At 43.8% G+C, this 15891-nt stretch overlaps 1 protein-coding gene across 1 annotated transcript in view; it reads right to left on the minus strand.

The window, feature by feature from the left end:
* The window catches only part of LOC135208363 (nucleolar complex protein 3 homolog), an 85700-nt gene that overhangs the window by 20431 nt on the left and 49378 nt on the right, over positions 1-15891 (minus strand). Inside the window, exons 8-11 of the mRNA XM_064240464.1 lie at positions 5690-5843; positions 3001-3131; positions 2489-2680; positions 2107-2325 (exon numbers count right to left, since the gene is read on the minus strand). Coding sequence (XP_064096534.1) covers positions 2107-2325; positions 2489-2680; positions 3001-3131; positions 5690-5843 — 696 coding nt within the window. The remainder of the gene's footprint in view (positions 1-2106; positions 2326-2488; positions 2681-3000; positions 3132-5689; positions 5844-15891) is intronic.

Here is a 15891-nt window from a genome sequence, read left to right on the forward strand (position 1 = left end):
CGACGACGACACCTTCCTCCTCTTCTTCTTCTTCTTCGTCAACCTCCTCAGGACCGATGTCAGATCTGTCATCCAGAGCGGAGCCGGGGCTGCTGTTGCCGAAGCAACAGGGCCCGGACGCACCTGTCCGAACAGATCAGCATCGGGAGCAGCGGAGCCAGGAACAGGAACAACGTCAGCAGGTGCAGGCATCACAGGAACAGCAGTAGAAACGGCAGGAGCAGGTACAGGAACGGCAGCAGTGGTCATCAACGTCACGTCCGTGAACAGCGGCTGGGCAGGTACGGCAGGTATGGCAGGCTGTGCAGGCGGTCCAGTTGGACGGACCAGCGGCACAGACATCCTTGGTACTGGTGGGAGGTCCAGGGGCGAGCTCTTCGGGCACACGAAGTCCGGTCGCGGCAGCACGGCAAACCCAGGTGGCGGCATCACACTCCCCCGTGGTACGGCGACTGCCCTGCACCGATGTAGTTGGTGTTACAGAGACCGCGTGCGGGGTGTACACCAGTGAGGAGGTGAAGGCGTAGCCAGGTGTTGTAAGGGTCGTGGTGGTGGTCGTAACCGTCGCATGCGTGACCGCCACGGAGCCAGCGAGATGGTAGAGCAGCCCCTGGACACTCGGCACGCCCTGCAGCCCCAACGATGCCCACACCTGTCCGAGGTCGTCCTTCGCGGCAACCGCACCTGAGGAAGCAAAAGTCGGGTGATTAGCAGGATCCTCTACTCGCTCGCGCGAAGACGAACGGATAGAGGACCCAGAGTACAACTCGACGTCAGGGTATCTAGCGCCCTCCTCCACACTCGACAAGTCGGGTGAGGAGAAGGACCTAGAAACCCCCCCCCGAAGGGGAAGGCGCCAACCGTGGGAGTTGAGCGGGCGGCAGGAAAGAAGACGAAGTGTCCGTAACCAAAGGAGTCGCGGGAGAGGCTTTCCGACGACTCCTTTGGCAGGCCTTCGCTTCTTCCTGCCCTCATACAAAGTCCACTGCGCCTCCGACCAATTATTACATACATCACGGGCTCGGCTCGGGTGCATTCGCGCCCCCGACACCGAGCGCACAAAATATGTGGATCAATTTCCGGGAATGAGCGGAACTTTCCGCATTTACGCCCTTCGGTACCCGGGCATAGTCTCCGTGGGGTAGCGAGGCGAGGAGATTCCATGATTGACCAATAAATTCACAATTAAATGAATAAAGAGAAATGATTGTACTTACAATGATTCTTTCATACACAAACACAACCATATACTCAAGGAAAGCAAACGACGAGAAGCGGGCAGAGAGCGTCGAACACACACGTCTACTCGCTGTGAGGCCGAAAGCAAAAGTGATTTGTTTACCTCCCAGTCGCGCGCGCCCCCCGTCGGACAAGCAGTTAACTACCGAACCCCTTGTTCGAAAGCTTACGACCTATCCAGCTGCCGCTAGTACCTTCCTATTGTAAAAGGACCGAAGGTTTGTATGCCGTGTCGGAACAACTGTTGCAACATAAGCTACTGAAGGCTTATCAGCAGCACAGCAAACCCCTTATAGACACTGTGCCAATTACTTCTAAATTATGCACACACACTTTCTACACCCTAACAATTCTTCTGTGCCCTCTATTTACGTACATATCTATCTTTCTCTATCTTCCCATAAAACTTTTTTACTTAAAACACTCTTCACCAATCTATCATTCTCTTTACTTTCCACTCTACCAAATTAATCTGAAAAATACTGATCAATCTTTTCACCTTCACTAACCCTATTACTAGTTCCTTTACCATTTCTCCCCATTTTAATCATCCTTCCATCTCAACAACCTCGATCTTTTTTCCTTTCATTTCCATTCAACATCCACACTTTTCCAAATTTTTTGCACAAACCTGCTACCTTCCTTGTTTAACCTATTCTGTGAATTAACACTTCTATCATTACATCAAACACCCAAAATATATGATACAAGTGAAACATAGCACTTAATTTTTATTACACTGTGTTGAATAAGTGAATGGAAGAGAGAAATGAGAAATAAATTTCAGAAAATTGAAATCATACATGCCTTACCCATAAAAAACAAAAACTAAGCAATAAAAATACACAAATACACCAGCAGCCTTACCTTTGCTTCTTTATTTGATTTCTTTGGCTTCTTCTCCTCCATAAGTTTGCGCATAAGTTTTTCGGTGTGGGTCAACTTTTTCTTAGCTATGTTCTTTGCTTCAAGTTCGTCATCTAAGCTTTTCACATTCTTTATTCTTAAGGATAAAAGAACACTTAAAAGTTCCTCACGAACATGAAAAGACCTTTTACGTATAAAGTGATCAATACGTTTCACAACCTAAAAGGGGAACGTTATATATTAAAATAATTTTATGACAATTACAGATACAGATAGTATATCTAAAATTGTATAAACTTTCTGTGATACTTATAAATCTCTGCACGATATTCCAAATATTCTCATATCCTATTACAACGTATTCATTGCAATGTTAGCTCACCTCTAAAGAGACATCTCCCTTGATGTCACCCTTGAAGAGTGTATGAAAATAATTCACAATCATACTGCTTATCTCATCATCTCTGTTATTCATATAAGGTACAAGTGCTGCAATGATGTTATTTGTGTAGGCAAAAGAACTGTGCTTCATAAGCAATTCTCCCAAGCATTTCAATGACACCAGAGCCAGTTGCTGAAATAGTGATCATTACCATCATTATTAACAGACCGGTCTGGAAATCTTTACAAAAAATAGTTTATCAGCTACACATCTTGATCAAAAGTATTATACAAGAGCCTCTACTTTCTTTCAATAATTAACCATTACTAGGTGTAAATAAATGAGTTGTAATTCAATAAAAATAAAAGATTGATATGATTTAGGAAATGAAATATTAAGAAACATTACACAGAAACCATGTTCCACAGTACATTGCAGAAGACACTTTGTTATAAATGTAATAGAAAAGCACAGGAATCTGAACTATAATGGCAAGAATCAACTCAGTGTACCTTTGCTGGAGGAGTCTTATTTCTATTATCAGTGTACTCTTTCAGAAACCTTTCCAGTTCCTTCAGATAAGTCTGGTAAGACTTTAATATGAAATTTTCATACAGGTACTGCTCCTTTGTTTCCTTTTTCACTGTAAAATAAACAAAATAATTGTGTACATCATAAAGTCGTAAAAATTTAATTAAGCATAGCATGCAAGTGAGAAAGTAACCAACCACTATTATCCCATAATAAATTCTTCACATAATGTTCTACATAAATGCAGCTCTGGTACCCTATGCTAACAAAGGTCAGATGTAAATTTAAGGAAATAGATTTTATAAAAAGAGATACATTACAGTACTACTACTGTACTTTCACCTTAAAAACAAAGGTGGTCCACTTCCACTGTCAGGACCACCATTCACCCTGGAAATAGAGCTAAGTATTCCCTACTTTCTTTGCTTTTTACTTAAACAATTCCCTTTGACCTCTTCTCATGAGATTGTCCAGGATTTTCAACCTTCTCCTCCCCACCAACACTTATCAATAACCAATCATTTTATGATAAACTAGCACAAGAAACAGCTTGCACTATGCATGCAATCAGGTTGTTGGATAAGATGGCAAGCTATCTCACCGATAAAACTCAACTAACTGACAATCTGAGCAAGAGGAACATTTTACTGATAAGCCTTGTCTGTTGGCATTGCAAAATCCAATCTTGAGGTACTAACGACCTTTGAGCCATTAATGGTAAGGCATACAGCCAGTAAAAACCTTTCTATTGTAATTCAATGCTAAAGATAAGTTAAGTATATCATAGTTTAACCAAACCACTGAGCTGATTAACAACCCTCATACAGCTAGCCCAAAAGAATTTAAGAAATGAATCTCTAATCACCAGAAACAAATTCCTGATTCCACGTTGGCAGGGTGGGGAATCGAACACGGGACTACAAAATTGTTAGGCGAGCATTTAACCCACTCGTCCAACGAGGAACTGATGTTATAGATAACCAACTGTGTTCTTGGGGGTGGTAATACTAGACAAATTATACTGAACTGGTTTTTTTTAGGTTGTCCTTTACCTGTATTTTGCCAATACTGACAGTCGTGTCTCCTTCCAATAAGAAATTTACTGAGTTCTTACAGAAATATTGTAGGGTTCCCAAGTGGACCACACACACCTTCATTGCACAAGCCAGTTAATATCACAACAACAACTCCACACCCCAACACGTGGACACAAGAAACACAGCATATGTCACGCATCACTTACACATATATCTCCTTTATAATTATTGTTATATTAAATGTATCGTCATCATCATAAGCAATGTAATGTCAGCCTTTCAGCCATATGTAACTTAACTTCAGTCCTGTGCTGTGTATCAGTTCGTATGTATATTTCCATTTGTCAACAAACACAAGTGTTGTGTTTAATCTCTGTTTCTTTTCACCGGATGTCAGGTGCATACATTTCCACTTGCAAGAGCTATTGACCTATCTGCTGTTGTATGAATAAATCAGTAAGTTTGTCAACACTGCCTCTTACTCACGCCTTCGCTACATACGTGACCACAGAGATGACCAACCCAGTCAACAACGATGCCAGTCTTTCCAGCATGACCCTCATCACTCCCTCCGTACGTCTACCTCCATTCCCGCCCCACAACCCATAAGCTTAGTTTTTCAGGGAAAAAACAACCTTTCTATTAAAGAATATCACCTCCTCAATGTGCAAAGCAGACACCATCCCAAATTCTTGCCAGATGATGTCTTTGAGAAAGTCACAGGATGGCTGGCAGAACTTCAAACCCGTCACCTACGAATTGCTGAAGGACCAGCTGAAGTCATCATTCAGCATGCCACCGAGAGAGAGAGAGAGAGAGAGAGAGAGAGAGAGAGAGAGAGAGAGAGAGAGAGAGAGAGAGAGAGAGAGAGTGTAATAAGCAAAGTAAATAGGATAATAAGTTGTTCTGCATGGATATAAATACAGATAAAATGTTTAATAAAATAAATAATTTCGAAATAAAAGATAGAACTGTCTCAGTATTATAAAGAGTAATTTTGATAATGTTTGTGAAAGCGAGTGTTTAGGAGTCTTGAATAATGGAAAGAGAACTGGAAGTGAGATGGTGCTAAAGTATGGTGGTGAGATGACTGAGCGTCCTGAAGAGAAGATTCTGAAGGAATGAGCATGACAAATACCTGCTCTAATAATTAAATGTTAAGGTGACAGAGGTCACTCTGAATTATAGTGGGTATCAAATCAGGAAAGGTGAATGGACCATGATGAACCTGCAACAACAAATAACAGCACAGATATTCCAATCTATTAAGCAAAGCACTGAGAGCAAGTAACACCGTTGATGAATTCCTTAACTAAAGAATGGGAATTTGTTTCTGTTCTACACCTTAAATATAATCTGGAATGCATTCACATTTAAAATCAAGGTTAGCATAAATAAATAAGCATAATTTCTTTGTTCAAGTTTCCAAAGTTTAACTGTTAGCACCAAAAAAAGAACAATTCATTGCAAATAATTTAATAAATTAATCACATACAAAGACAATCACGATGAAGTTCCACTAGAAGTAAGATCAATATATTTTCTCACAATCAAAATAGATGGCGTGGTCTATTTTGTGTAAGTATTTCCATTAACAATAAACTTAAATAAAATAAATTTTCTTTAGACTTACATTTCTGCGTGAGATCGTGAGGTTCATAGTGGTATGATGGAAGTGTTTTATGAAAGACTTCAAGCAGACTCATGGCAGCATACTTTCTGACTGTATAACAAATACTTGGATCCTTTTCTTCTAGAATATGTATCAGATTGGACAAACAGTGCAACTGTAAATAAATATTTTTTTGAGCAACTCTTGTTTTATAGATTATAAATTATTACCTTACTTCTTAGCCATATGATGGACAATTTAACTTAGATCACTCTTAACTTTCAAACTAACTATGCTTACTTTCAAACTCTCATGCTTCAATATGTGGATATAGCTCCACATCCAGTAAGAATGAAGGAAGCACATGTGAAATACAGTACCTAGGATACAGTCATAAAAACATAATTCTGTATCCAATAAAAAAAATTCCTTGCTAATAATGAGTATACACTCTCACAGGAAAATATATAGTAGAATTAAATCATGAATGCAATCTCATAATGTAATGTTTAAATTAGCTTTGATAATAAAAAATTAAGGAAGTTGGAGCACTTAAGTCTCTATTGCAAGTAAAATAAAAATAATTATTGGCCTTGGTCTCCCTTAAGGTGGAAGCTAAGTCAATAGTGGGAAAGAAATTTTCTTTAAGTTAGACCACATGCCCAAGAAATCCATGACAAACATGACATTTTTATAATAAAGTAAAATTTTATTTATACTTACCAAGTACTAATTATATTGCCAAAGGTTTCACTCGCTGGTAGCTTAAATGTTGAAATTCACAGTAGCTGAGAGTCGTCAATTGTTTTCTGCTCTTATGGAGAGGGAGAGCTTTGATTCATAATTACTTGGTAAGTATAAAGGGATTTTGACGTAAGGAAAAATCTATTTCTGGGCGATTGGCTCGTGTCGCCAGCGAAATCTCCTTTAATCTATTATTTCTAGGGTAAATGTACTAACACATACCAGAGAATAAATAAAATAAAGAAAAAGGTCAGTATAACTGACTCGCTCACCCCACCTCCAAGAGGGTGTCGGTATGAAACACTAGGCGAGTGAGACCACTACCACGAGCCAAATGCCAATAGAAATCTCCCACTACAAAACCTCCATGAGGGGAGCCGACCACAGAGTGAGCAGCTCGTACTACTACTACTCCATCCCATGCTGCCGACTGCTGCGCCTCTGGTGGCCATCCTGAAGTTAGCAGACAATCTGGGCGAAGGGATGGGTAGGGTGGGATTTCGCTGGCGACACGAGCCAATCGCCCAGAAATAGATTTTTTCTTACGTCAAAATCCCTTTTCTGGGCTCAGCTCGTGTCGCTGCGCGAATCGTACCAGAGAAATAGCACAAGATTGTAAATAAAGTGATAAAATAAATCAGAATGGTCTCAAATAAAAGATAAAATAAATATAAAAAGGATATAATTGCTAAAAAGATACATATCACAGTGATACAAAAATAGAAATATGCTTAATTATACTTAATTCTAATCATGTTTCTTAACATAAGGTAATTTACATATATACAGAGGTAAAATGACTTACATGTATCAAAATGGTATCTGTGTAAAGGCATGTATCTAAAATATTATAGCAATTAATATAATCAATGAACAAATTATCAACAATGATAATATATAAAGGAATGTATATGACTTAATATACAAACCCGTAACCATTATAAAATAAGATGTATCCCCTAGCATAAAATAAGGGGGTAACATCCATGAGATCAATTAACTATAATCATCTGTGAGTGTCCCTAGCAAAAAATAAGGGGCACCCACTACACCATCATAAAAGCAGCTAAGACACAAGGTGAATGTAAATGAACAAGGCAGGAATAGACGAACTGTTTGGGTGTAGGCAGTAGAAAGGAGGACTGAATCTTCTACTACAGATTAGCTAGAGTCAGGGGAAACTATGTTACCCGCTGCTACTGCTGAAAATTTCAGAGCTTCCAAGGACTTAAGGTAGTGACGTTTGAACACTGTCGGCGATTTCCATCCGGTATACTTTTTCAACTCATCGAAGTTCATATGTTGGAAATAATTAATTGAGGTGGCTACTGCCCTGACATCATGTGCTTTCGGGAAAGAGTCAGGATTGGCTTGCTTAATAAAGTACAGGATTTTGTTGCCTGATGCCTTTAATGGATAAAGTTCTTTTCCTCCCTCTTAAAGAGGGGGCCCGATGAGGATGAGGAGGTCCTGGACAGAAAGGCTCGTAAGGTTGAAAACTGGGCAAAGAGATATATCTTGTGGAAGGGTAGTACCTTCCAAGGTTCCCACCTCATCAAAGGATCTTCATTCTTTGCTAAAAAGCTACGTTCCGGAGAAAGTAGGACTTCCCCTGTGGGAAGGAATTGATATGATCCGGATCTCTGGATAAAGCCGACAGTTTCTGAAATTCTTGCTCCTGAAGCTAAGCTTAATAAAAATAGGGTTTTTCTTAGAGCATTATAACGAGCATGTGTCATTATCGGTTTTCTGAAGCCAGTTTTAGAACATCGTTTAAGAAACCATGAAACTGACGTAGCCTTACAGAAGGTCTAAGTCTAGCACATGCCTTAGGAATAGACGAGAAGTAGGAATCCCGTCAAGTCTATGTTGAACCCAAATTGAAATATCTTTTTCAAGGCTGACTTGTTTGTCGTAATCGTGGCTAGCTGCTAAACCTTTTTCAATAAGGATCTGAAAAAGGATATAGCTGAATTAACTGTCATGATTCTAATATCTGATTCTCTCAGGAAGATTGCTAACTTTTTGACAGCAGCATCATACTGTCTCAAAGTTGAATCCCTTTTATCGGGATGGCCATCCAAGGAAGAGAATATTCTGAGGGTCAATATTCGCATCTCTTTTTGCCGCAAACTTCATGAAATCCATAAAGTTAGGGTTTTGAGAATCCCTGAGGAAGCGAACACAGTCTTCGTTTGTACTGACTGGAGAGCCTGGGATTGGGGATCCGAAGAGGACGAAGGCCCAGTTCCAGAATTAGGGGATACCAATTGCTCTTCGGCCAGTCTGGGGCTACTAGAGCCACTTGACCCTTGAATGTCCTGAGTTTGTTTAAAACTTTCATGAGAAGATTCACTGGAGGGAAGACATAAATCTTCTTCCAGTTGTTCCAGTCTAGAGCCAGGGCGTCCGTGGCATAGGCCAGAGGGTCCAGGTTGGGGCTACATAACACGGCAAGTTTGTGGTTCGCTTGAGATGCGAAGAGATCCACCTGTAGACCCTGGAACTCTTTGAAGTATCCATTGGAACGAACTGTTGTCCAGTGACCATTCCGACTCTAGGGGCACTGATTGGGATAGCGCGTCTGCTATGACGTTTCTCACTCCAGCTATGTGAGTGGAGGAGAGATGCCAACTGAACTTGTCTGCCATTGAGAAGATGGCTACCATGACATGATTTAGATGAACGTGACTTGGAAGCCTCCTCTTGTTTATACAATGTACTACCACTGCGCTGTCCAGAACTAGCCTTTATTTGGGAGTACATTTGGTGGGCGCAACCTTTTTAGAGTCAAGAACACTGCCATTGCCTCCAGTACGTTTATATGGAACTGACGAACTGAGGTGACCAAGTTCCTTGAACCTTTTTGACCTAGGAATACCCTCCCCAACCGCTTAAGGACGCGTCTGTGTGGATGGTGATCCCTGGTGGAGGGAACTGAAGGGGTACTGACACTGACAAATTCTTGACTTTCGCCCACGGCCGAAGTCGATTCTTTAGAATCAGAGGGACTGAGGATAGTTTGTCCCTGACCTGACATTTGCTCGTGAGCGCCAGATTCTGGTTAGGTCTTTCAGTTTGGCTTTCATTAAGACGTTCGTCACTGATGCAAACTGGAGAGAACCCAGGATCCTTTCTTGAGTCCTCCTTGACGCCAGTTTGTGACTTAGAAATTGCTTGACTGACTTCGCTATTTCTTTCCTTTTGGTTGATGGAATCGACAGAGTATGGGAGGATAGATTCCATTGAATGCCCAGCCACTGAAAGTTTGACTCTAGAGTGAGTCTTGACTTGGTCCTGTTTATCTTGAAGCCTAGATATTCCAGGAACTGAATCACTTTCAGTGTAGCTCTGTTGCATTCCTCGACTGTTGAAGCCCGATCAACCAATCGTCGAGATACGCTACTACCATAATCCCTTGTGTCCTGATGTTGCACTACCACTTCCGCTAGCTTCGTGAACACCCTGGGTGCCACGTTGAGTCCGAAGGGAACTACCTTGAAGGAGAATGTCTGGTCTCCTATCTTGAAACCCAGATACGGACGGAAGTGTCTTGCAATAGGGATATGATAGTAGGCGTCTGTAAGATCGATAGAGGTGGTGACGGCCCCACGGGGAAGTAAGGTCCGCACCTGCGAAATCGTGAGCATCTTGAACTTGTCGCAGCGGATGGCTAAGTTTTACGCGGGACAAGTCTAAGATTAACCCTTCTTTTTTGTGAGCCTTTCTTTGGCAGCTGAACAAGCGACCTTGAAATTTTAATCTCTTGACTCTCGCTATAGCTCCTTTCTGAAGGAGGTCCTCTGCGTACTCTGTCAATTCCTTGGAAGAAGTTGATGGAAAGGTCTGATGGAGGTGGGTTCGTCAACCAGCTCCAACCCAGGCCTTTTGACACTATGCTCTGAGCCCATTCCGCTGAAGTTCCACCGGTGGCGAAAGTGAAACAGCCTCCCTCCTACCTGAAGATCTTCATTGGTTCTGGTAACCGCCTCGGCCTCCTCTGAAGTGCTTTTCCCCTATTAAAGGCCTCCCGATCCTCTCCCACGAAAGGAACGCTTACCTCTGCCTCCCTTACCCGACCCCCCGCGGTCATACTTCTGTGAAGCTTGACTCTCGAAGGCTTGATTGTAAGCAGGAGAGATGGCGTAAGAGTGGAGGGCTGAGGCTGAGGGGATATCACATAAAATTGGCTGTGATTGAGTTTTAGAAGTGGAAGGTTGGACTGTTTGCACTAAGGCACCGCTGGACTTGCTGAGGAAAGCGTGGCTGCTTTTTCTGGTAAGGTTGGAAACGCCTGGGTTTCCTCTGCCCCTTACCTTTAGCTGTTAGGTCCTTGCCTCCTCTTAGCCGTAAGGCCCTCCCCAACGGTCCCTTAGAAGGCTCTGGTTCAGCCTCGTAGCCTCTGACTGGACTTCCTTCACCATAGCTTCTGGGAAGAAGGGATCTGCTCCCCAGATGTTAGACGAGAGTAACCTATTCGGCTCATGCCGAATGGTTGCCTCTTGTAGGACATGCTTCCTACAATTCGTTCTAGCAGTGGCAAACTCAAACATATCTGACTGTACCGTTTGAGTCAGGGATTTTGGTCATGAGCTTAAAAAGCGGTTCTGAGCCATAGGCTATGGTTTGCTACCTCGGTCATAGCCATAGAGTTAATTGATCTGGCTAATCGCGATTTCGCGTCAAATTCAGCCTGAATAAGGCTATCTGGGAGCCTGGGTAGCTTTCACCAAACTGCTCCATAGCACAGTCCGGTTTGATTTGCCAGCTGAGAAGGGGTGTTCGGCAAGGTCTTCCCACAATTCCTCCGGCTGAGGGGAGTAACGGAGATGTGGGATCTGCTTCCTTCAATTGAGGTATAGGTTCCCCCTTCTGGGCCGCTGGGATGGTAGACCTCGCGATCTTTGTTAGGAACGGGAGCGGGGTGCTCTCATCCATTGTAAAAATGGTAAAGGGACTCATAAAAGGTTGTATCTTGGTATAGAACAATCCATGTCCTCTAAACACCTGAGGCCATTCTCTCTGAGCCTGGTCTCGTGAATAGAGGACTGTCTCCTTTGGTACCCTATCATCCCGAACCATGGCTGAAGCTGTGAGCCTTGCGTAGCCTATGAACGGAGGCTGGAGGTCTTCCGGGTAGAACTCGAAGTCCTCTATCCTTCGAGTTCCAAATTCCGGTATAGAAATGAGACCGTCTTGGAAGGGGGCGTATGACGCTACTCTCCATGGATTGTTCATCGAGAACGGAGGTAGCGAGTCATACGGAGGAAGCTGAGTTCCACTCGTATTGGAAAGTGGAGGAGAGGCTAGAGGGGCTTCTCTCAGTCCGGCTATAATGGAGTCTTGGGAAGTAATCCTATCCGACAATCGAGAGATCATTTGTTCCATGCTACTCTTTGTTTAGGGACCCAACCAGGTCGCCCACCTGTTGCAACAGGCCAGCATTGGAGTCCAAAGCCGGAGCTGCTGCGGAGGTGGAGGGTGGCTCTGAATCGGGGAACCAAGGGTAGCGGAACTGGTGACTCTGCCGGAGTGCGAGATCTCTCTCTGGAGGATTTACTCCTCGAGGACTTAGAGCCGGAGCTAGAAGCTTTAGACCTGTCTGCTCCGGGATTCCTAGCCGGAGACTTACGCGAGGAGGATGAAGCCGAAGTCGTCTTCTTAGACGACGACGACGTCTTAGTCAAGGATTTCACTGCTTGACCCTTGACCTTAGGTCTAACCGAAGCGTCAGGAGGGGTATACAATTCCTCACCTGTAAAGCCTTGGAAGGATGGAGAGGTTGCAGGAGTAGAAGAAACAGTTACGCCCAAGGGTGACCCTTGGGTGTCCACCTTACCTACCTCGACCACAGGTCGTCTACACCTACCATAGGTTCCACATTAATATCTAAAGTCGCGACGTCCGTGGAGATATCCTGGTCTTGGTCAGTTAATGAGGCAGCCAGCTGTTGTTGGATGAAGGCGATAGTCGGGGCCGCCTCTACTGGGTCGACGTATCCTGTCGCCTTGCCTCCGGGGAAGATTAATACCGCCAACCGCTTCTCTAGGATGTAGGGCATATACCCTTGGCGGCGTTCTTCCCAAAACCGCCGACCCAGGCCCGCAGGGTTGCCAGTGCGGTATCCCTCACTGCCGGCGCCTGGAAGAGAGGGCGTAGATTAGATTTAAGAATCACTTAAAACTAAAACTTAAAGTATAACTTAAACTTAGATGCCTTAAGTTAAAGTGAATGATGAAAACTTAAGCACTAAAACAGAAGCGGAGCAGCTACCGGAGATGGAATACTCACCCCTTCTAAAAGCTGGCTCACCAGATCGTAACATATGGTACACGTCTCATGGTACCAGACCTGGATGTCCCCCGTGCGGAGTCGCGCATGGAGCATGGGACCCGGCAAACTTCATGTCCACATGGTCCTGAAGTGTGGCGGCGCATCCCGGATGCTCACAGTTGGTGGCCTGTAAGTGGGAAGACACATGAGTATCTTAAAGAACATCACTTACAGGCTAAAGGACAGAAGAACTCCGTTGCATACCGGAGCTCGGAAAAAATTTGGGCATAACCCCTCCCTGCTTCGCCTGAATAGGCTACAATCCCGGAGAGATCCGGTAAGACATGTAAGGGAGGGGGGGATGGTTTAAGGTACTTAAGATAACTTATAGTTTAATCTAATAACACTTAAACCTAAAACTCAAACGAACCGGACCAAGTCCAGTGCGTAGCGGAGTGTAGTAACTCAGCAATACGGTAAGGTTAGCAGGGACCCACTGTATGTTCCGGTCCACTCTACTGGGTGGACTAAAATCTTTCCGCTGGATGCCAGGACTCCGATCAGGAAAGGAGCCCTAGTAAGGTGGGAAAGAGCGGGAAGACATACAGGCTCGAGCTAGCACGGAGCGACAAGGTAGCAACGGATGGGGGGAAAGGCCAGTACCCCCCACCACGTTACCCCCCGGCCGGACCGAGAAGCTGGAGAGGTCGAGTCCAGTCTGGGTCTGTCCCGTCTCCCTAGCCCCTCCGCCTGGGGGGAGAGAGGGAGGCAGGCTCGGGTATGTGGAGCGAGCATGGGCAGACCGACCCACCCTCCCCCGACTCTATGGAAGAGCGGGAGGGGGGGGAAGGTGACTGGGCAGGCGTCTGGCTGTCTCGTGATCACGTAGTGACCACGAGGCGGTAAGACCAAAACAAGACAACTAAGCCTAGGACAAACCAACTGATCAGAGAGATGCTATCGGGAAGCAAATGAACTGAAAAGCGGTAGCATATAGGCCCAGTGGGCCAAAACCAACTGATCAGAGAGATGCTATAGGGAAGCAACCGAACTGATGAGCGGTAGTATAGGCTCAATGAGCCAGGACCTAGGCTAAGCCAGACGCCTAACTAACCTAACTATAACAAAATACATAGTATAATTAAATAAAAATAAAAGAAAGAAAGCAATATAGTAGGAGAAAAAATCCAGGAGTGTACGACTAACCCGAAGGTAAGTCTACCACTCAAAGCTAGTCAGAGGCCGATACTAAGAGCCGGGACTAGGGTCTGGATAGAAGAAGCCTACATAAGGTAAAAGACATGCATGCATGACAAACCTGAGTAGACAGTACCCTAAGTAAAACGGATAATTAATATAGAGCGTACATAGATAAGGGGATGTTCTAGGTATGGGAGACCAAGAACGAACCCACCACGAGGCAGAACCATGCTGCCATGCTTCTTCCGACCCAGAGTTCGTATTTATACCTAAAAAACGGCAAATACTGTCTCAGGGCCGGAAAAAACCACTAACCATAAATACTGAGTACTTAACTTAGCTGCTGCGATAGCTGCACGCTCCATTATAGATAAATCCAACGAAAGGGCACAAAAAACACAGAGAGAAAAATAGCACGTGTGACTCGTGTGCGCTAACTGAAAAGGATGGCCACCAGAGGCGCAGCAGTCGGCAGCATGGGATGGAGTAGTAGTAGTACGAGCTGCTCACTCTGTGGGTCGGCTCCCCTCATGGAGGGTTTTTGTAGTGGGAGATTTCTATTGGCATTTGGCTCGTTGGTAGTGGTCTCACTCGCCTAGTGTTCATACCGACACCCTCTTGAGGGTGAGCAGTCAGTTATACTGACCTTTTTTCTTTATTTTATTTATTCTCTGGTATGTGTTAGTACATTTACCCTAGAAATAATAGATTAAAGGAGATTTCGCGCAGCGACACGAGCTGAGCCCAGAAAATAAATTTTATTCAATTTTAAAAGTGTCATTTTTATGTATTTAACTTACCAAGTAATTATTATATTGCTGAATCCCACACTACACTGGAGGTGGGTAAAAAAAGGACTTTCTTTTCCCAAACATCATAGATGTTAATGAGTTAGAGAACATGAAATTGCTAGCATTGGTACAACGCTTGTTGTTCCTTACCTGTTAAGAGAGCTGTTGCAGGTAGATACTGGCTCAGGTCAGTGCTCATCTTAACTGCGTAGGGTGTGGCGAAGTAGCCCTAGTGCACCTCTACATTCGTGGGAGATTGTAGCAAGGGATAAAACTGTTGACTCCAAGCATACATATAGATAATTGCCCCTGCCCAGGGCACACTACCAACCAACCAATCGAACAGACATAAACACCTACACCAAGTACATTAAATTAACACCCAACCACAAAAACACTAAGGCTGGTGGCTACTCCAGGTACACTGTACACCAAGGCTTCCCTGAAACTCGACACCTTACTTCAAAGCAAAGATGATAGGAAGGTTGCACGACTTCCTACGCTTCATCCCCCAACACCATACTTGCTACGGATAACAGATGCAAGTTACAGCAATCGTTGTACGTCATTTCTACATCACTGGAATTCCTTTGGGTTTCTGGTATGACTGCTTCCATGTGTAGGGGAGTATGCATGTGACCTTTGCCTAGGACCATCGGTGGGAGGAATAGACACCTCCACTGTCACTTCACCAACACGCTTACTATCCACTTTGGCAAGAGGGTCAGGGTCTGAAGTGAGGAGCTCAGTAAAGGAGCAGGTGGATTAGTTAAAAGTATATTAGGAATGGGGGACAAAGAGGGAGCGGGTACAGAAATTGTGGGAACATCTACAGAAGACTTAACAGAACTATCTAAAGTCTTGTTCCCCCCATTTTACTCTCGGCCCTAGCAGCCGCTTTACATTTCCTGTCCTTGTCTAATTTATTTATTTGTGATTCTAATACCTTCCATTTTTTATCATCCCAGTCAGAACACTCATTGCGAGTAAAATTAATGATGCACACCCGTCCCCTACATTCCATACACAGTGTGAATCATATTTGGCTTCTGTAAGTCTCGCATGGCAGAAAATGCCGCACTACCATAGCTAGTTGCACCCGAGTCAGATATGATAACAAGTCAACTAAACTACAAGTCAACTAAACTACACGTCAATTCTGATAATAAAGTCTTGTTACCAAAGAATCTAACAGATAATTTGACAAAATACAAA

Source organism: Macrobrachium nipponense, chromosome 35 (assembly GCF_015104395.2).
Source record: "Macrobrachium nipponense isolate FS-2020 chromosome 35, ASM1510439v2, whole genome shotgun sequence".
NCBI lineage: Eukaryota > Metazoa > Arthropoda > Malacostraca > Decapoda > Palaemonidae > Macrobrachium > Macrobrachium nipponense.